The sequence below is a fragment of the Sebastes fasciatus genome, chromosome 9 (genome assembly GCF_043250625.1).
Source record: "Sebastes fasciatus isolate fSebFas1 chromosome 9, fSebFas1.pri, whole genome shotgun sequence".
Taxonomy (NCBI): Eukaryota; Metazoa; Chordata; class Actinopteri; order Perciformes; family Sebastidae; genus Sebastes; species Sebastes fasciatus.
In genome coordinates, this window is record NC_133803.1 from 29,396,748 (window position 1) to 29,416,911 (window position 20,164).

The 20,164-nt window shown below is 40.0% G+C and overlaps 1 protein-coding gene and 1 long non-coding RNA gene across 13 annotated transcripts in view; one reads left to right on the forward strand and one right to left on the reverse strand.

The window, feature by feature from the left end:
• The window catches only part of meis1b (Meis homeobox 1 b), a 235,713-nt gene that overhangs the window by 132,420 nt on the left and 83,129 nt on the right, over positions 1-20,164 (forward strand). For 7 of the 10 annotated variants that reach the window (XM_074647112.1, XM_074647111.1, XM_074647109.1 and 4 more), the window contains 5 exons: positions 10,202-10,422; positions 11,754-11,895; positions 12,746-12,796; positions 13,283-13,333; positions 15,588-15,734. In XM_074647112.1, coding sequence (XP_074503213.1) covers positions 10,202-10,422; positions 11,754-11,895; positions 12,746-12,796; positions 13,283-13,333; positions 15,588-15,734 — 612 coding nt within the window. Of the gene's footprint in view, positions 1-1,020; positions 1,040-7,528; positions 8,309-10,201; positions 10,423-11,753; positions 11,896-12,745; positions 12,797-13,282; positions 13,334-15,587; positions 15,735-20,164 lie in introns of those variants that run through there. The other 3 variants (XM_074647118.1, XM_074647119.1, XM_074647115.1) reach the window with 3 other exon arrangements.
• LOC141774453 (uncharacterized) lies at positions 691-7,478 on the reverse strand. 3 transcript variants are annotated; one of them, XR_012595352.1, is made up of 4 exons: positions 7,189-7,478; positions 6,354-6,666; positions 5,483-5,737; positions 694-1,574 (listed from the first exon to the last, which is right to left on the reverse strand). It is a non-coding gene; the product is annotated as an uncharacterized LOC141774453 (long non-coding RNA). The 3 variants fall into 3 exon arrangements; XR_012595350.1 differs by lacking the exon at positions 6,354-6,666 and having other exon boundaries at positions 691-1,574; positions 7,189-7,477; XR_012595351.1 differs by lacking the exons at positions 694-1,574; positions 6,354-6,666 and adding an exon at positions 2,549-2,664 and having other exon boundaries at positions 7,189-7,477.

Consider the following 20,164-nt stretch of genomic DNA (forward strand, 5'->3'; position numbering starts at 1 on the left):
TGCTGCCAGGATGGACGTGTGCCCCTCTGCTGAACTGCTGTTCAAGCATCTGACCTGATGTGTATATATAATGCCAAATATTTGCAATTTCATCTCAACATTTTACTGATTCAAATTTCTTTTGAGGTTAACTGTCACCTAAAACTACCTTTTATCTTAGTCATGGTGTCTCATTTCTCTCAGATGCTGAAAGACTAAACCTATAACCTAAGACATGTTTACATGAGCTGCAGATCATTCGAGCTGCTGACCAAAAATATTCTGCTATTGGTTTTCACATCAGCAGCAGCAGACTCGTGTCTGAATGCATGTCAGACGGGGTTACCCACCGTCCTCTGGCAGTGGACTTTTAGTTCCTTTCCAAGCCGGGACCGAGACCAGCGAGGAGGCAGCGTTAGTGCACAGTTCCCTCGCTGCTGCAGCATGCAGTCCTGAAGCCACCTGAATCTGATGATATTTTCAAATGGAACCACATATTTTTAGCTTGGCATTTACAGACCTTTTTGTAAAGTGCTGCATTAGTCTCTTTCTTTTTAAGTTTAGTTTATTTGACATTACGAGAGAGGAGGACGTCAAATCACACACACGTTACGACCGGCTCGTGGGCCGCAACAAAGGAGGCACAACAAACTTAGCAAAAATAAACTTCTGTTTATTAATTTTTGGGGATTTATTTTTTACATCTGTTTATTGATTTTAAAGTATAGAAATACAGCAAACAAGCACACAAATGCACAGGAAAAAAACAACTAAACTAAAAGACATTGGGGGTAACACAAAAAAGCAAAAGTTAAAGTTTATCAAATCAGTTACATGGTATTGACACTTGACACAGTTCACCTGTTAGGCCATTAATCATTCACTCTAATTTTTCAATCACACTAACAACTGTTTGCCAAATTCTCTGAAAAAAGCCCCTCTCTTTTTCCAGAATTCAGTTTTCTGGCTATAGCAGTGAGGATAAGAGAGATGACCTGAGATTCCTACCTATCCTTCACTCTTCCTGGCGAAACCCCCCAAATAACTTCAATTTATTTAAGTAAGTTCACCAATTACAGCTACAAAAATGTCAAGTGCGAAAAGATAAAGTCTGAGATTTATTTCCATTGTAGTTTCAAGTATTGCACTACATTTTATCACCTGTGATCTGATATATATTTAATTTGATTATGCCACTATTATTTTGGATATCATCGCTGTTATTGAAGTTTATATTATTTCTTAACTCTTATTTCCACATGAGTGTTGCATCTACTCTATTCATTTGTTTTTTAGCATTTTAATTTGACAACACTGCTCCACTGGAATAGAAGAATTTCACGTAATTTCTATAAGAAATTAATTAATTGGTTATTCATTTTTTCACAGAGAAGCAACTGAAATGCTCCAGTTTTTAATCACCTTGACATACTACACATGTGGTTTTGTGGTGTGTTATAACTGTACTTTCATGGCGACCGTGTGTTTACTGGGAGATACAGATCAGCCACAAGCTGCTCGTGGTTAAGTCTTTTATTCTCTATACCAGCCGCTTGAGCAAGAAACCGGTCATCATCTGGAGGAATGGTTTTACTCTGCAAATAAAAGATAAAAAAAGGATAAATGTGGCACAGTTTGGCTGTAAAACCGGAGGAAAACAGAGATATCTATCATTTTAATTAAAGAGACATCTGAGAAACAACACGCAAACAACATGTAGGAAGTCTTTAAAGCCTTTTTTGCCAAAATAAAAGTCCAAAATTAGAGATCCTCTGCATCATATTGAACAACACCCAACTTTTAAGTACTGGATATTTATATTGTGGGACAGATTGTGTTAAAAAAAACTACAAACATGACACTTAAATTTGAGAAAAAACTGTACCTCCATGCATTATTAATTTTGGGCTTGAACTAGCCTCTATTGTTGTTTTATGGAATATTAATATATTTTATTTGAAATATAACTAACCGAACAAAATAATCAAAATCATCACTCCTGCGACGCTGACTTTCAACTCAGCAACAGCTGTATTATTGAATTATTGATCTCTGAACGTCAGTAATCATGTCCTACACAGACTGAATATTACATTTTGAATCAAAGCCCCTCATGTGGTTCCCTCAGAGCTGATGTTGGCCGTGTCTCTACCGGGGTTTGCTGGTTTATTACCACTAGGCTATGCTGTGCTCCCAGGCCACTCTCCACTCACACCCATCCAGGAAAAGATGAGTCTTCACACCTCCTCTGCAGCCATCCCTCACTCCTCCCTTCCTATCGCTCTGTTCCCCCCCCCACCTCCTGGTTTTATAGCTCGGATCCGACACCCAGCTTTTTTCCACTTGTTCTCTCCTCGTCGTCATCCTTCATCTCTCTGCTTTTTTTTCTCACTTTCCCTCCCTCCCCCTCCTCCTCTCTCTCTAAGGTGCTGATCAATTCACAGTCTCCCCGGGAGGTGTGAGAAAGCCCTCCCCAACCTCACCCATCCACCCACTGCCACCCTTACCCCTCCACATGGCCCACACATGACTCCCCTCACCCAAATCTTTCACCCCTGGTTTTCTTTTTGGGGGGGAAAGCGAGGAGTCCATGTGATGATGATGACAATATTCCTCTCCGTCCGTTCTTCCTTTTCTCCTCTTTTCACTCTCTCAGCAAAAGTGTCTGCGACGCCATTAGCACACCTGAAATAATAGCAGCGGTGACAAATGCTGCTTTAAGGGGGGAGGCGAGACACATTGAGAGAGAAGGAGAGAGAGAGAGGGAGGTGTGTGTGATAGAGTGATGAGTTCTCTATCTATCTGTGGGGTTAATTCGGACTCGGCAGCCCTTTCAGAGTAAAAGTGGAGCTGCTGACCCGGTGGCCGGTGGCAAAATGTGAAAATTGACTGGCAGCATTCAGCACAGCTATTATTACAGACCTGCTGTGTGTGTGTGTGTGCGTGCGTGTGTGTGTATACGTTATATATATGTGTCTAATTTCACACACTTCTCACCATATAGCAAAGCAGCTGTTCATCACATATGTATCTATAGGTGTGATGCAGTGATGTCAGCGTGGCTGTCACATCCAAGCAGCTCTTGTATCTGTTCAGGTTCAGATGTTTGCGGTTCTTTATCATGAATCCACATGTTCACATTAATGTAACACCTGCGTATGAACTGTGAGAGAGAGCAGCAGCAGCAGCAGCAGTTTTCTTACTTTTACGCTCTAATCAAGTTCAATGGAGCTTTAAATAACCGATAGTTTTACACATAGTAACGTCTAGAAAGGGGATATAATTGGTGAACTAAACTGAATCTAAGATTTGAGTCCTTAATGCTTCCATTATTTTGGAGTTATGACTTTAATTGGAGTTTGTTTATGTTTGAAGCTCAAGAAAAAAACAAGTTATTTTATCAAAAAAGTACAAAATGCAAGTCTCTCTCAACAATAATCCAAGGCACACTGTAATGTTTGAACAAAATGATCATTTTAAACAATTATTGCCAATGTAAAATAAAGGTATTTTAATTTTGTTCAAACACTACAGTGTATTTTGCACTTTTTTGGGACCATATTCCACGCATGCAATGAGCCCTTCACAAGACTGAATAAGCCCAATACACATGAAGGATCCAAAAGAGCACCTGTATGTGATTACCACAAAGACCCAGCAGCGTTTCGACTTTAATGTCTTCATGTTATTTTTATCACTTTCATGCAGCAATGGAACAACAGTTTCAAATCTAACTTCAAATAAAACACACCAAAACAGACATCCAGCACTATTATGATGTATTTTGTTAGCATGTTACATTATTTACATGGCAATGAGAAATATAACAACTAGTTTCTTTATAGATTCAAACTGAATATTATGCATTTATTGCAGCATGCTGATGAAGATAAAAGTGTAAAAAAAAGACACAAAAAGTTAAACGATGGAGTTTTTTTTTTTGCTTTCCACGTTAATTATCTGAGCAGGACTCAACCTCTGCTTTTCTGCATGTCATGCAATTTCCAGCAGCTCCGGTAGAAGGCGCAAATGATTAAGCATTAATGTGTGTGAGAGCAGCGAGAGCAGCTCACATTAACAGTTGGGCCAAACTGCAGGATCCAACAGAAAGGAGGAAAAGCCTGTTCCTCGATCAAAAATCCAACTCATTTCAGGGTTTAAAATTAATATTGCAATACATTATATTATTGCTTTTAAACCAAACCTTTACACCATTAAACACAAGCCATACCAGGATGTGTTCAGTGGCATGTAATTATACTCCAGAGATATTGGTGCCATTATTTAAAAAAAAAAAAAAACATCAAAATTTCCCTTTTTTTTTTTAACAATAATTTGAGACAAACTATATTACAATAACTTTACACTTAATATATAAACGATGATGGAGAATCAGGATGCCACGTCATTACACTAACTTTTTAAAATAAATCTTCGAGGCAGCAGAAATCATGTTGCACAAACCCGAGCGCCTTTTTTTCTTGCTCAAACGTGTCCTAATGAATCCGACTGGATCTCCTGACAGGCGATAATATACCAGTAGTTTCATATAATTAGATGAGCTGTGAAAACTTTGCAGCAGGTCTATCTGTCTGCCTATATGTGCCGCAGCAGTGACACAAAGCAGAGAGGATCGGTGGCCTTTGCAGCAGATCCCAACACGTTTTACGCGCAGAGCTGCAGAAAAAAGTTTGACCTCAGTTTGACTCCTCGGGCTGCCAGTTGCTCCTCATTTTCTTCACACACAGATACACATTCTCTGACTTGGATGTGCTACTTTTATTTGTTTTTTAGTCAAAACTGCATTAAAATGAAATGAAATTTGCATTATTTATTACAACATTGTGTGAACTAAAAAGAACATGGTAGTGATTTAAAATAACATTACACTTCTTCATGTGTTTTATAAACTAACATATGCAACTTGTCTTTGTCTCCAAGTCAGGGCCGTCTAATAACACTTTCATTTGTTTCGGCAGTCAGACATGCTGTCAATTTAACATCCAGCCGTTTGAAAGTAATACCTGCTGATTTTATTGAAACGACTGGAGGCATTACCGTCATCGCAAAGCGGATTAAACAGAAATGACGGTATTTGTTGCCCCCCTCTTGCTCTCTTTTTCAGGATGACCCTCCAACTACAACTCCACGAGAGAAAGTGGAGCTCTGCAGTTTTTGCTTTTATAGACGCTAATTGAAGGAGCTTAATTGCTTTATAATGCCATTGTAGTTTATTTTACAGTGGTGTGGTGTCTCCTCTCATGTTAATTTAGCTTTGCTTTTTTTTTTATCTCAATGACCCTCTAAAATTTAGTGGTGTAGTGAGCTATATAATCCTGTTTACGTTTCACTAAACACACAAATTTAGCTGAAAGTAGATTTAAATAGGCTTCTCCTATAATTAAAAATAACTTCCCTTCAAAAAAAATATCAGTGACAATAAGAAGCTTTTTAATTATTTAATTTGACGTAAAAAAAACAGAGAATGATGGCTTCTACTCACCAATAAATAGCACAAGTTTATTATTTGATCCAATATCTCTGTGCGTAAAAGTCCGTGCGTCCTCCTCCGTGGCTCCTCTGTTCCTCGGGACTGCAGGAGGCTTTCATAGTCATTTTGTGCCTGTAAATGTTGTCCCATCGGGTCTCTCCACTCGGGTTTTTACCACAGGAATCACCGCTGAATGTGTGAAGCCGCATTATCATGTTATGACACCATTTCTGGCACCGGAGGGCAGATGATCGATGACTGGACGCGCTGCAAAAAAAACAAAAACTTCAAACAGTTCTGTCACCGAGCAGCAACACCTTATGAGCATAATCAGCAGATAAAGTGTCTCTTTTACACACTCTCCGTTCACGTGTGATGGGCTGATAAATAAATGAAAAGTTGGCTAAACCATAGTCGGTGATCACAACTACAAAAATAAACCAAAAATCTCCTGGAATGTCTTGAAATCCTTCAGCGTCTTCCTCCTTAAAACTCATCCTTATCCCATTTTTATATGACTTCATATGCTATGAAATATATCATGAATATTTTATGCAGATTTGGAGGCAGTTATACTCTTTTATTAATTAAAAAAAAACACTCATACTAAATTAAATAAGGAATCGTACCCCTTTTATATCTCAGTGAGGAATGAAATATAACGAGATAACGTAGTAAATTCAAACAATTTAGTTAATTTACATCCACACATTACTCCATGAGATCATTACTTTCCTTGAAATTACTCGAGAATCTGAAGTTATTATAACCTCATCAATATTTGACCAAACTTTTACAACCTCTGCACTGCAAACTTTATTATAAAGAGACAAAAAAGTGGAATTAATAATTTCTCTGAGAGAAGAAGAAAGTTGATCTTAACCTGAGTGTTGAGTCTGTTTGGTTTTGAGAGGTTTAGTCAGAGTGATGAAGGAGATGATGTCTTGGTGTATATATTTAATAATATTCTGTGTTTTGGGTGAATATACAGCCGGTAGAAGTTGTTTGAAAACACAAAGTGTGTGTTTTTCTATTCGAGGACGACGTTTTGTTGTGCGCCCTCCTCGCAAATGTGGCCTAAAACCGATCAATCAGCCGCGGATCGATTATGTTGGAGAGCCAATAGGGGGCTCCCATCCCGGAGCCTCTCTGCCATTGGACAACCCGGGCAGACTGGAGCGACCCATTCAGAGCTGCTGTGGGGGAGAGGGACGGACGACATGTGAACTGTTATTTAGACCTAAAAGATGCTGTGAAAATCTCCTGTAACCACTTATTATCTCAGAATCCAGCAGGAAGACAAGATGTGGACTCATTACGCAGAAAACAATTAATTATTTGAAAAAATGCTCTTAAATAACTTGAAGAAAGTTGTATTTATTGATCTTTTTTTTGTATCTATAGTGACACTTTTCCATTTAAGCTGTGCATTTCTATTATTACATATTAATGCAAACGTGGGAAGCAAATAGACAGCATAGAAGTAAACACCGAGCAGCCAAAAACCTGCAGGACTGGATGTTTAGCCTGCAGCTGTGGAGATCATGCAGACATGATGTTGACAGCCTATACCAGAAAGCTTATTAACTCCGACTATAAAAACCTGCTCCAATCAACTACAGTTTGAACTCATTTATTTATATTTGATGATAGAAAATGAAATGATTATGAAGTTGTCAAAAATCTACAATTCATATAGGCTTCACGAATTAACATACCTGACACAATATCTCACATCATCAGAGTTGAGAAAGCTGGTTCAATTAGCCCGTTAATAATAATAAAATGTTTACAAGCAGAGAAGTGGCTTCTGGAACGCGTCAATTCCAGAATTATCAGACGTCAATTCCAGAATTAACTGACGTCACAGTGTTCCAAACGGCTCCAAATTTGCAGATTAAAAGTCACTTTATGAGCCTGAGACATGGAGCTGGACTCATTCGGTGTATATTCGCTGTTTGTGGTGTTTTCTGTCTGGTTCTCTCTCTCAGGGTCCCTCCCACACCCCCCCTCCTCTGCGCACGACTTGCTGCAGCCCGGTTGCGTTGTGTAAGACGCGACCTGTTATGGCCACCACTACTTCCGGGTTTCAGCAGTCTGGTCCAGATCCTCCGCTCCTCCTCATGCTCAACACACACATCCATTGTACACAGGCGGGCTCACGCATTCACACACGCACATATACACACACACATACACACACGCACACAGCATCGATCGTGGCTCCTTTAAGAAAAGCCTAAGCCAGAATTATCACCCCACCTCCTCTTGATCTCTCCTCTAGACGCTTTTGCATAAGAAAATCAAGCCGGGGAGCCGAGAGAGAGTGATCAAAGAAAACGAGAGAGAAGGAGAGAGAGCTGCTTCATTTTTTAACTTGTGATTGTGACCATCATTAACATTTAGGTGGTGGTAGCTGATCCCGTGGAGACGCGCGTCGGACCATCATCATTCATCCGGTGACTTTTTGACAAGCCTCCTCGCGTTGTGACTGACAAGCGGAGTGGCAAGAAAAGAACATGAGAGTCGCCAGTTTTGTTTGAGTTTGAGGGGCTCATTTTATTTCCATCCTGTTTTTTTGGGGGAAAAGGAGCCTGGAGGAAGAGCCGAGGACCTATTCACCACCGCGCCTGCAAGGCTTAAAGTTGCGCAGAAAGCGAAGCGGCTGGCTTCACAGCTCCGTGGAAAGAAAAAGAGGCATACGGGGGATTTTTTGGCTTGAAACATCTTCCCTTCATTTATTTGGATTTTCTTCATTTCGTCTCCACCCTGGCCTCAGAGGGGATTTATCCAAACTGAAAGGACGAGCAGGGAGTCAGGAGGGTTATGGCGCAACGGGTACGTAGGGCAACAAAAAAAAGTTTCTCTAAAGTCTGCTGTGCTTCAATGCAACCCTGCAGCACTGTAACGTGGCTTAATGACACACTCATACATACCCGCGCATGCACACGCACTCCAAAGTTTTCTGTCGTCTTCCGTCTGACACATGGAGACATTTTTGTGCGTCTTTTGGCACGCTATTACGCACGGCCGCACTCGTTTTTGCTTTCCACAAAACCGGCCCACTGAAGGGGACATTTGGAAGCGTGATCGTATCTCTAACATCGGCTATGTTTTTTAGATTAGTTATGACAGGCCAGTTACTGGAAGCGAAATGGGGGGAGGGTTCATAGAAGGCAAAACAAATCTCCAACATTTCTCCACTCCGTCAAGATTTGGAGCATTTTTAATTTTTTTTTGCACAAATGTCATATTAAATCACTCCATTTTCTCATTCACAACATCTCTTACTAAAAGGCAGGAAAATGGTATTCAATATAGGCTCTATATACCTACACAAATATACTATGAACTGTGCTTAACAAAACAAAAAATCCTTATTTCGCCGTCAGTTTCTGCTTCATCACTCGACTTTTACACCACAAAATATTAACATAATGCCAGTGAGGCAAGTTTTTTAGTAATGAGGTGATGACAAACGCTTTGGTTCATACAGACTGTTTCAGAACAGAGTCTGGGATCTTCACACGGATAGTAAAACAGAGTAAAAGCCGAGATGTTGTGCACACTCTGGACACATTTAGCTGCTTAGTTTGTCTCTGGAGCTGCACCACGCTGGGGTTTGCACCTCCTTGCCTTTAGGGTCGAAATGCTCAGCGTTAAGTGATAATGCTTTTTACTCTTTACTCCGGCACTTGTTTGCCACTTCTAGAGAGCACCATCAATAATTCAAGCCTCTTTTTTTAATCTGTTAAAGAAGCAAACCTCCAAATAAAGCTTTTATTTAGACTTCTGCATACCTGAATCAACATGTCTGCGTTTGAAAACACCGGCAGAGTGTTTAATAAGTACAAAACATGAGCGTAAAGAAGTCGAGACTACATTATTTAACTCGAAAAAAAGTTTGAATATCCAGTTCCAGTTTAACATCGTCTGAAAAACACAACACGCGTTGACTTGCGTTGGTTGCATGCTCTAATCACAGTGCTTTATGGGTAATAACATGCTGCACTATTATGAGCCTTTAAAATTAAGACACACTGCAATTAACAAGTTTAAGACATTTGTAGTTGTACACAGTGAAAACACAGGAAAACAGACTGGAGGTGTTAAAATTTAAGTACTGCCCGGTTAATAATAATAGTAATAATAATAATAACTGAGTCTATAGCTGTATTTACTTTTTTTGTACTGCTGTTTTTTTTTAACATATTGAATAATTCATATTTATTTGAGCTACGATGGTTGATGTGAATAAGTTGAAAACAAAACTAGTTTTGTCTTCAGAATAAATGCAGTCGTTTTCTTTAACACACTGTAAACAAAATCCTGCTGAACAACTCAGACTTCAGTTTTAAAACTTGTTTTCTTGAAAAGGAGTAAAAAATGAAACCACTGGTGTGAATTTATTTCTCTTGTTTTGTCACAAGTGTCAGTATTTTGAAAGAATAGTGTCAAGAAACCACTTTGAATTAAGTAAAATGTTGAAACAATGTCAACTTGTTTTGGAAATTAATGAAAGTATTTCTCCCTGTTGGTAGATTTTTTACTTTAATTATTTTTTTTAATGTAGAAAAACAAGACTTTAGGTCTCACTTCTGCTGCTTTACATAACTTTTATAATATATCCCTGACTTGTGGTTTTTATAGCAAAAGTTAGAAGCAGAGTTTGACATATTATTCTTGTGCATTATGTGTACTCACTGCGTGTTTTGTTGTGTGTGTGTGCAGTACGAAGACTTGCCCCACTACGGGATGGATGGAGTGGGCATCCCGACCACCATGTACGGAGACCCGCACGGAGCCCGGTCCATGCAGGCGGTGCACCTCAACCACGGGCCCCAGCTGCACTCCCACCAGTATCCGCACACCGCCCACACCAACACTATGCCTCCCAGTATGGGCTCCTCTGTTAACGACGCTCTCAAGAGAGATAAAGACGCTATATACGGGTAGGTGCGAGCCCTTCGGACAGGCGTGCATGCAGGCCTGGAGGGGGCAGATAGTAGGCTGTAGTGGGTGCAAAAGTCAGGGAAAAAACACCGGCTCAATGCACGGGACGGCCGTGAGTCTTGGTGAAATGTTTCTGCAAAAACACTGGAGCCCAAAACTGTTGCAGAGGCGCTGGGAAAGAGACCGGCTGCAGCCTTTCTGCTCCCTTATTTTTGCACACTTCGAATGCTGTTATTTTTGCACAATTCGGAATTCGAATTCGAATTCGGAAAAGTCAGTCATGTTTATCACGCGGTTCTGCTGGTGAACAAATACTAGAGGAGTGAGAATAAATAGTTTATAGTTAGTTATAGTGTACTCACAAATGCCCTGCTATTAAAAAAAGAGGTATTTTGACTCTTATATAATAAGATAAGAATAACTTTACCACTTTAATTACAATTTATTTCTCTTGTTTTGTCACAAGTGTCAGTATTTTTGAAAGAATAGTGTCAGGAAACCACTTTGAATTAAGTAAAAATGTTGAAACAATGTCGACTTGTTTTTGGAAATTAATGAAAGTATTGCTCCCTGTTGGTAGATTTTTTTACTTTAATTATTTTTTTTAAAGAAGAAAAACAAGACTTTAGGTCTCACTTCTGTTGCTTCAGATAACACATGAAATATATTTTTTTTAGAATTTAACTTGCTTAATTTCTTTTTTAAGTTTCATCGTTTATGAGCAAAATAGTGCCCCTCTCCCTTCTAACCATTTTTAATGTATTATGTGTAATATGCCAAGCTTCAGAAAATTAAAAATATATCATGCTTAAAGGAAATCCCACATATGTATGTAATTTATTAATTCACAGGAGTTAATTAAAAATACTAAGCATGCTGTCTTCACGGTGGCAGTAACAGTTCCTCCATCTTTGCGCCATAACTTTCAACAGTCTGCATGCGCATATTTACTCTGATGACTTAAACAATAAATAGTAAACAAAGTGTGCGCTCATCTAGTCGCCTACAGCTTCAGAGGCTCTCTCCAAACACACACACACACACGCCTGGGATCCAAACGGAGACCTGTGCAAGGAATTGTTTGACTGACTCTAAAGCTTTTATGCTATTAGGCGCGCCTAGATTTAATCACAGAAGTCTGCCTGCTGTTTGCAGCCTTTCTCCGAGCCTCTGCATAATATAATAGCGCGGTGCTGCAGCAGCAAGTCCCCATGGGCGAGTTGCTGGAGAGTAGCATGGCTGCATGGCTAAATCCAGCCTGGAGTAGTCTTGACCCCTGCGCTTGTTCTCTCTGGTGACATTTTGCTATTGTGTGTGTTTTCCCATGCAGGCACCCCCTGTTCCCCTTGCTTGCACTGATTTTTGAGAAATGTGAATTAGCGACTTGCACCCCCAGAGAGCCCGGGGTGGCTGGAGGAGACGTCTGTTCATCGGAATCCTTCAATGAAGACATAGCAGTGTTTGCAAAACAGGTCAGCAAAGTTTGACTCTTTTTTTTTTTTAATCTGCATGCATGCTCGAGCTGGTTGAGCTCTCACCTGCACGCTTTAAAGTGTGGAGCGTAAAGTTAATCCTCCAAAATAAAATGCCATTCACTAATAATAATAAAAAAAAAGTTGTTTTAGAATGTTTTAATTTAGTGTGTTTGCAAAACAAGTCAGGAAAGTTTGACTCTTTTTTTTAAATCTGCATTGTTTTATGGATGTTTTAGGTTGTTTTATAATTTTATTCTCAGGTATTGTCTTATTTATTGTAGTATTTATCTAGTGTACTATTTATAGATTTTAAGGGCTGAGAGAGAGCCAGGGTAAAATGCATTTCATTGCATTTCATTGCATTTCACTGCACACTGTACTTTTAAAATGCATATGACAAATAAACTTGGAACTTGAAACTCGAGCTGGTTGAGCTCTCACCTGCACGCTTTAAAGTGTGGAGTGTAAAGTTAATCCTCCAAAAATAAAATGCCATTCACTAATAATAATAAAAAAAAGTTGTTTTAGAATGTTTTAATTAAGTGTATTTGCAAAACAGGTCAGGAAAGTTTGATTCTTTTTTTTTTTTTAATCTGCATGCTCGAAGCTGGTTGAGCTCTCTCACCTGCACGCTTTAAAGTATGCGTAAAGTTAATCCTCTAAAATAAAATGCCATTCACTAATAACAATTATAAAAAAAGTTGTTTCAGAATGTTTTAATTTAGTGTGTTTGCTGTGCGTAAAGTAGGAATTAACACGCCATTATGTCACTACTTGCATGTTACATTTATATATTATATATAACATGTTATATTCATATATTTTGTGGAAATGTTTTTGCTTTTAGATTCGGGCAGAAAAACCTTTATTTTCATCGAATCCAGAATTGGATAATCTGGTAAGATATATCTTTTTATATGACATTATTTTCTCTGAGTATATTGTTTGTATTAATGTTCATATATTGAGCCATGTGGGGCTGAGAAGTCAGAGCAGATTTGGAAGTGATGTTCCTCTTTTTTGGTCTGTTTGATATCATGATGTACCTGTAGATTTTACACTGGAAAGTTCTTCTATTCACTCTCCTCACTTTGTACAGTTTGGCACTTTGAATGTGACGTGAGAGTAACGTTTTCCTCACGACTAGTTGGTGGCTAATAGATCTCTGACTCTGAGGCTTATTGCAGCAGCAGCCTGTGCTGTCTGCCTGCTCTCCATATTGCAATAACGTCCAAGTTTAATATCAGTTCCACATAAAAATCCATTCATATGAATATTTTTTTTTCTTCCTCGTCTGCAGTTACTTGTATTGAGAAAAACGTGCCTGTTTAATATCAAGATGATGTGAGCAGCTCAATTTTTTATTGTTATTTTAATTTTTCAGATGATTCAAGCCATTCAAGTTTTACGATTTCATCTTCTGGAGCTGGAGAAGGTAATATTATTTCACCATTTCTTGTCCGGTGTGCCACTTCAGACCTATATGGGTCTGTATTTGCAAAAAAAAAAAAAAAAAAATATTTTTTTGCCAGTCGGTTATAATTAGCGTCAAAATCAATCATGGAGCCATTTCTCTTCCGCGTTTAATCACGACGCAAGCTGTTACAACTGGAACGGATATCTCTGTGCCCGAATCTCCCCGCGTGTTTTAATGAAGTTTAATGCTGGCAGAAATTGCATGCAAGGTGAAACACATAGGCGAACTTTGCGTTTTTTTTTAGAAAAGGATTCTTTATGGAGGGCAAAAGGCCCCAGGCAGCCATCTGTGGATAGAAGGAGTGGTGGGTGTAAAACTCTGATTTGTCTCCACATCAGATGGACTACAGTAGTCAACTTTTAACCCAACATTATGAAACATCATCCAAAAGCTGTTAAAAAGTTTCAGTTTAAAACTTTAATGCAGTAAATGAGAGGTTGTAAACTGTGTTTCTGTGCAACTATAAAGAACATTTACCATGTAAATCTACTAAATGGTTTGGCCCCTCCTCCTCCACTGCGTGATTTTGTGCATTTTCGCTCAGTAGATTCTATTAGATCCTTAAGAAGATCTTGTATGCAAGATTGCACTGTACCATTTGGCCGCACTGCATTTGGGCAATCAGCTATTGCATGACGATGTGAGGAGCTGCAGCTCTATCAGCATTTACAAAACCAACTTCTGTTGAAAGCTGCTCAGCTCTGTACTCACTGATCTTTATTCCAATAGTCTTCATGACTTGCTTTAACTTGACAAGCATACTTTGTGATGTGCGATTTGTATGTTTCTTTGTTTTGACCTGCCAAGGGACTACAGATGTGAATTATCTTTAAAGCTATAATCTGGTGCATCAAAATGGTGACATTTATGTTTTAAACTGGTCCCTTTTAAATGAAATAAAATAATAATAATAATAATAATAAATTAAGGTTAAAGCTGCTTTTGCACTATATATTTTTTCTGACACTTTTTTTTTTTTTTTTTGTGCTTCTTCTCGTGCGCAACGACGCGCCGCATTGGCAGTGATAATAATGTAATAAGTGGACGAAATTAAACAGTTTACCTTAAATGTCAGTCAAGCGGGTCACCCTGCTCTAATGGCCACTATACCATGATGAATTTAACGGATGTTGAGTGCGTTGTAGCCCCTGAGCCCCTCTTGTCACTGTCAATTTTCGACGATATCTCTATTTTGAGAGGAGGGGGAAAAAATAAAGTTGCTATCACAGTCCGGATAGTGCGCACTGGCACTGGCACGGTACGGTACGGCTCAGGAACTGGACACACCCCAGTCTGAAGGAGTCCAAAGTATTTCAGCTAAATAGAATTTCCAAGGTGAAGCAATATAATTTGGAGGTATCACTATCTGAAGACTCAGTATAAATACAGATTTCTTAAGGCACTTTGTCTGAGACACAAAAGGACACGAGGGAGAGCTCTTACACCTCATAACAACAATTATATTGTACATAAATTAAGGAAATTAAGGTACATAATACACATTATAAAACATGTACAACTAACATTCAGAAACAACTCATGTGCCACAACGTCTTATGTAATTATCCATGAAAATCCAAATTATTGACAGATAGATCAAACTAAACCTGCTTTATGTTGCACAATAGAAAATACAATAAGAAATAATCTGTGCAAGGTTGAAAGGTGTCAATCTCATTTTAAACACAAGTACGAGTGTTGTTCATGGGAACAAGTGTTATTTTTTAATTAAAAAAAAAAAAAAAAAGGGATTCAGCTTTGAGTAACAACCTGAAGAATGTAAATGACTGTAGTTCAAGTTCAATTATATTTTTATTTACCACGGTGCCAAAAGCAATAATGTGTTGTCAGTCATGCTTAACTCTTTAAATATTTGAATATTTTAGATGCAACAACATGTTTCATGATGCAACATGTTTCAGTTTTATAGAATTTCAAAGGTGAAGCAATATCATTTGGAGGCAAAATATATATTTTTATTTCCCACAGTGCCAAAGCAATAATGTGTTGCCAGTCATGCTTAAGTACTAACATATTTAAATATTTTAGATGCAACAACATGTTGTGCTGTGATCTTCCAGTTTGCCAAATTGCCTAAAAAAAACTCTTGGGGGCCTCTTTTGCATGTCAAAGGCTGTCATGTGTGTGTGTCACTGTTGTGTGATGAGTGTGTGTGTGACGCCTCTGCTGCCTCCTCTGTGTCTCTGTGTAGGTGCACGAGCTGTGTGATAATTTCTGTCACCGGTACATCAGCTGCTTGAAAGGCAAGATGCCCATCGACTTGGTCATAGACGACAGAGAGGGAGGCTCCAAATCAGACAGCGAGGAAATCACAAGATCATCGGTGGCCCTTGATCAGGTACATCTCTCTCTCTCTCTATGTGTGTGTGTGTGTGTGTGTGTGTGTGTTCTCCCTGCTGGCTATTCAGCTATTCTGGGTCACTACTCCACTGCGCTGTTATTTGCATATGATTAAGGCCAGTTTTACATTCCATCCATCGGAATGAGAAAATTTTCTGAATAATGTTGCTATTATTGGCCCATTAAGACTTGAACCCGGAACCGACCTGTGGAGATTAGCTGGAAAAAGCATCGCCATCAACTTGACCTGTTTCATGTCCATTTTAATTTAGCAGCCTCTCTCTCCATTTTTCTGTCTCTTTATTTGATCTGAACCGTTTCCCAGCTCCTCTCTCTCTTCTGTTTTTATCTTTATCATGGTTTATTATTATGGACCAATACAATGTACATAGACAACTTAAAAACAGCTATCTGATGCCAGTATCATAGTGCTTATAATCCCTGTCCCTAGAAGGGCTTTTTGTGAAAATAAGAGATTAAAACAGGAATGGGTACAGGAAAAATAAATAAATACAATAAAGCAACACATTTAAAAACATTACATGTAAAAACTAGACATGAGTTTACAGGTTTGTCGCTGAATAAAACAGGATTTGGTTGCTCTCTTAAAGGTGGTAAAGTTTGCAGCAGATTTTAAGTGATCAGATAGCGAGTTCCAAGACGCTCCTTTCACAGAAAAAGCTGTCTGTTCTGCAGAATTGAACTTTACAATTGCCACTTGAAGCTGCTATCTGGTGGATCTGCTACAGCTCTGTAGTCTCATGATGTATTTGCAGAAAAGGCTTAGGAGCAAGTCCGTTCAAACATTTAAACAGAAGCTTTACATAATGAAAATCAATAAAGTTTGCAAAACTTAACATCTTGTATTTACTCAGAATGCGGCAATGATGGTACCTTATTTGCTTTTTGCACAAGATTTTCAGTTGAGGATATAGGGCTGCATGCAGCACACTGTGGTCGAGGTGCCTTCCTTGGTTCCTCCACTGTGGAGTTCACGGTTCATTACTCGTCTTGTCAGTATTTTTCCTTAGACATGAGTGCACATTGCTTATCGAGACCCCTTCTTTCCCTCCTTTCTTTCGCTCAGAGCGCACAGATTCAGCAGCAATAAGACGGTTTGTATAGAAGCAGCGGGTATTAAAGGTAGATTAGGGAGTGTTTCCTTTTGTGCCGATATCAGAGATAACCACAGCCTTCATTATGTGCTCCACTGACTGTTGGGACTCCGGGGACATTGTAGTGTGCGCACAGGCATGACCCTAATGGTCCATACACTGCCGTTAAATAATGATAACAGCAAACCGATGATTAGAATTATGCAAATCTGGATTTTTTTTCCGGCCATTAATAGCTGGAGTCATTTGAGACAGAGCTTGCAGACTATATATGAGAGAGGCCGTGTTTCAATAAGTGAAACTATCCCGGAGTTTTTTAAAGAGAGGAGCGGCTGCAGCCTCCGATGAGGGAAGAAAAATCAAGTGGCCAAATTAAAGGGATTAGTTGGATAGTCCGACATAAAAAGTAATGAAGCGATTAGGCTAAATAATTTAAATCCGCGGACTTCCATATGGTTGAGTGGCTGGTCTGAGTGGAGAGAGAGGCAGCCACCGGCTTTTATGTTCTGGGCTGAATGGCAGGACTGGGAGGACTGAGGCCCGACTGGGAAGCCCCTCCACCCCCCACTACACCACCACCACCACCACCTCCCCATGCACTCCTCCAGCCCTTATGTCTGATTATGGAAATGAGAAAGATCACCCGGAAGATTATACTTCATTTAATCCAGGAACAGAATTAAATAACACAGACGCCACTTGTGCATTTAAGTGTCTCTTTGAAGGGCTTGTTGTATTCTCTCAGGGATTCAAAGTTTTTTTTTTTTTTTTTTTTAATAGATAGGTCAGGACATGGAATGAAGCCTTATGCTATATGGAAATAGAGTGTGTTAAAACCCTTGGGTTTCTAGGTATATGAAGAAAATTATGTTGTGCTTGAGGCGCCGATGGCGGATCTTTAATTGACTGATGAAGACGTGGCCTATTTTAATATAATGATGGTCCCTACATATATATAGCCAATTCAGGGCAAAATCACATAAGCTCATGTTTACGCTGATATGACAGAATCATATGAATGACCTGCAGGCAGAGTTTGCGTTTTACAACGCAGGAAAAACTTTTTTTTGACAGATGTGTACTATGAGGGATGGGCTGATGTAGTAGAATAATGTGGAGACTGTCCACAGCGGCTGGCTGTGTGTAAATGGGCATATCCAAACAGGCAGAGAGGGTGCATGCCTCTCACTGCTGAATACTCATATTAATGGCTCTGCACTTCACAACTTACTTGAGGCTGAATATATATATATTTTTTTGTGGGGCTATTTTTGTGTGACATCTTATCTGCAGTTGTTAGGCGGTGACATCCTTAACGAATTTGCGTTGTGTGTGCATTATCTCTTTCCATATGTATTTTTAATATATGCCCTCGGGCATAAAGTTGAAGTGGACTGGAAAAAAATGCTGAGAATTTGCACAAAAGAACAATGTTAACAAGACGGAGAAAGCAGGCTCATTTATTCATAAACCAATTTATTCCAGTGAGGCGACTGTAGCAGAGGGGAGAAAAAAAAAATGTCAGAGGGAAAAAATACTTTGAATTTATTAAACTCAACAATCCAACAGCGCTGACTTTCTTGCTGCCTTATGCACCCTTGCGTCATAACAGTTAATTCTCAGAATATTCTTTACATGTCTTTACGTTGCTTTGTTAGCCGGCCTTATATGCAGGCGAGTGTGGAGGGACGCTGACTGAGCGCCCCTTTTCAAAAGAAAGCAGAGCATAGCTGAGAGGTGAAAAAGTCACAGAGGCTCTGTGCTGGCTTGTGAATGCAGCCCAGCCAGTTTGGGCTCACCCTCCTGTGTTTGTGTGTGTGTGTGTGTGTGTGTCTCTCTCTGTGTAGGTGTGTGTGTGTGTTTGTGCAAACGTGCATGAGCTGTGTGCATGCATCTGTCTACAAGTGTATGCATATATGTGTGTGTCTGTGTGCATGTGTGTGTTCAGACTGGCCTGATAAATGCAGCACCCCCCTCAGGTGCTATGTGAGTGGAGTGACTGGTTAGCACCAGTTGGACTTTCTTAACCCTTTCCCTGCCGCTCCCTGGAGAGCTTCCCGCCACGTTTGCCTCATTTCTTCACTCGAGCAGCACGTTTTCCAGTTGCCCCATTAGACATCTACATCCTGCTTTGAGTTCAGCTGTATAGAAACATAAAAGACACGATAAAGTCCCATTATTCTGAGTGGATTTTGCACAGGCCCTTTAATGTGGAGAGGCTTGTGTCCACACCGAATCTCTCGGTCGTCGTTGTTGTGGAAATGTGGCAGCGGTGGCTCCGCTGATTGCGTCCCCTATTTGCCTGGCCACACATGTTCACCTCCGCCTAAAGAAGCGGGGAGGTATTTCCACGCCGCTGTACGTCATTTGCACAGTTGCCTTTAATTGCGCAGAGAGCACAGGGAGGGGCGCAGCAATTTGCTAATGAACTCGGAGGGCCCGGGCTCTCCGCTGTAGAGCAGAACACTACTAATAGTGCTGAGGACTCACTCCAAGTCTCAAGAGCTCCTCTACTTGATTGAGCCATGCAGGCTGAAGTGGGGCTGGAAATAATTGAAATTTCCCTTAAAAATATTCTCCGGCTGCCTTTTTTTTGTGGATGTGAGAATGAATGCTCAGCAGTTGATGTGTTGAGTTAATTTAGTCAAGAGTTATTTTTATATTAAAGAGGCTTTGTGACATTTCCAGAGTGTGATTGCAATCTGAAATAACATCCATACATTTGGGACCCGTCGCTGTTTTTCTCACGTCGCGCACAATCTTTCCTAAACAAACCTTGTTTGTGTGAGCTTGTGGTCACTGTGTAAGAATTTACTCTTGATAGCGCTATCGCGGTATCTTTCCCCAACAATTGGCACTGTTATGCCATACAAGTGCTGGTTTCCAGGTCAGTGAGACCCAGCAGTGTTGGTTTAGGTAACTCTGGCGGTCAAAGAGTGACCCCTGGCCCCCCTCCCCTCCTAACTCAATGGAAACCCTGACCGCCGGGGTCAGCCACTATTTTCCTAATCAGTACACCGCTATCGCTAATCTATCCGCTTCTCGTTGAAGTATGTATCGAGTTACACCCGACTTAACAGGCGCACACTCTCTCTCTCTCTCTTTTTCAATCGCCCTCTCTCCTACAGTGGCACGCTGCTGATCGTCATACAAACTTGTGAATCATGGCGGTGATTGTTGGTAATGGCAGCTTTTGTAGTTGAATAGAGGAGAGGTTTGACCCCCACTCGCCCCCTCCCTCCTCGACGCCCCCTCCTCCCCTGAACTCCCCTTTTTTTTCCATTGGGGAGTGAATGCAGGGCGGCTGTTAAGG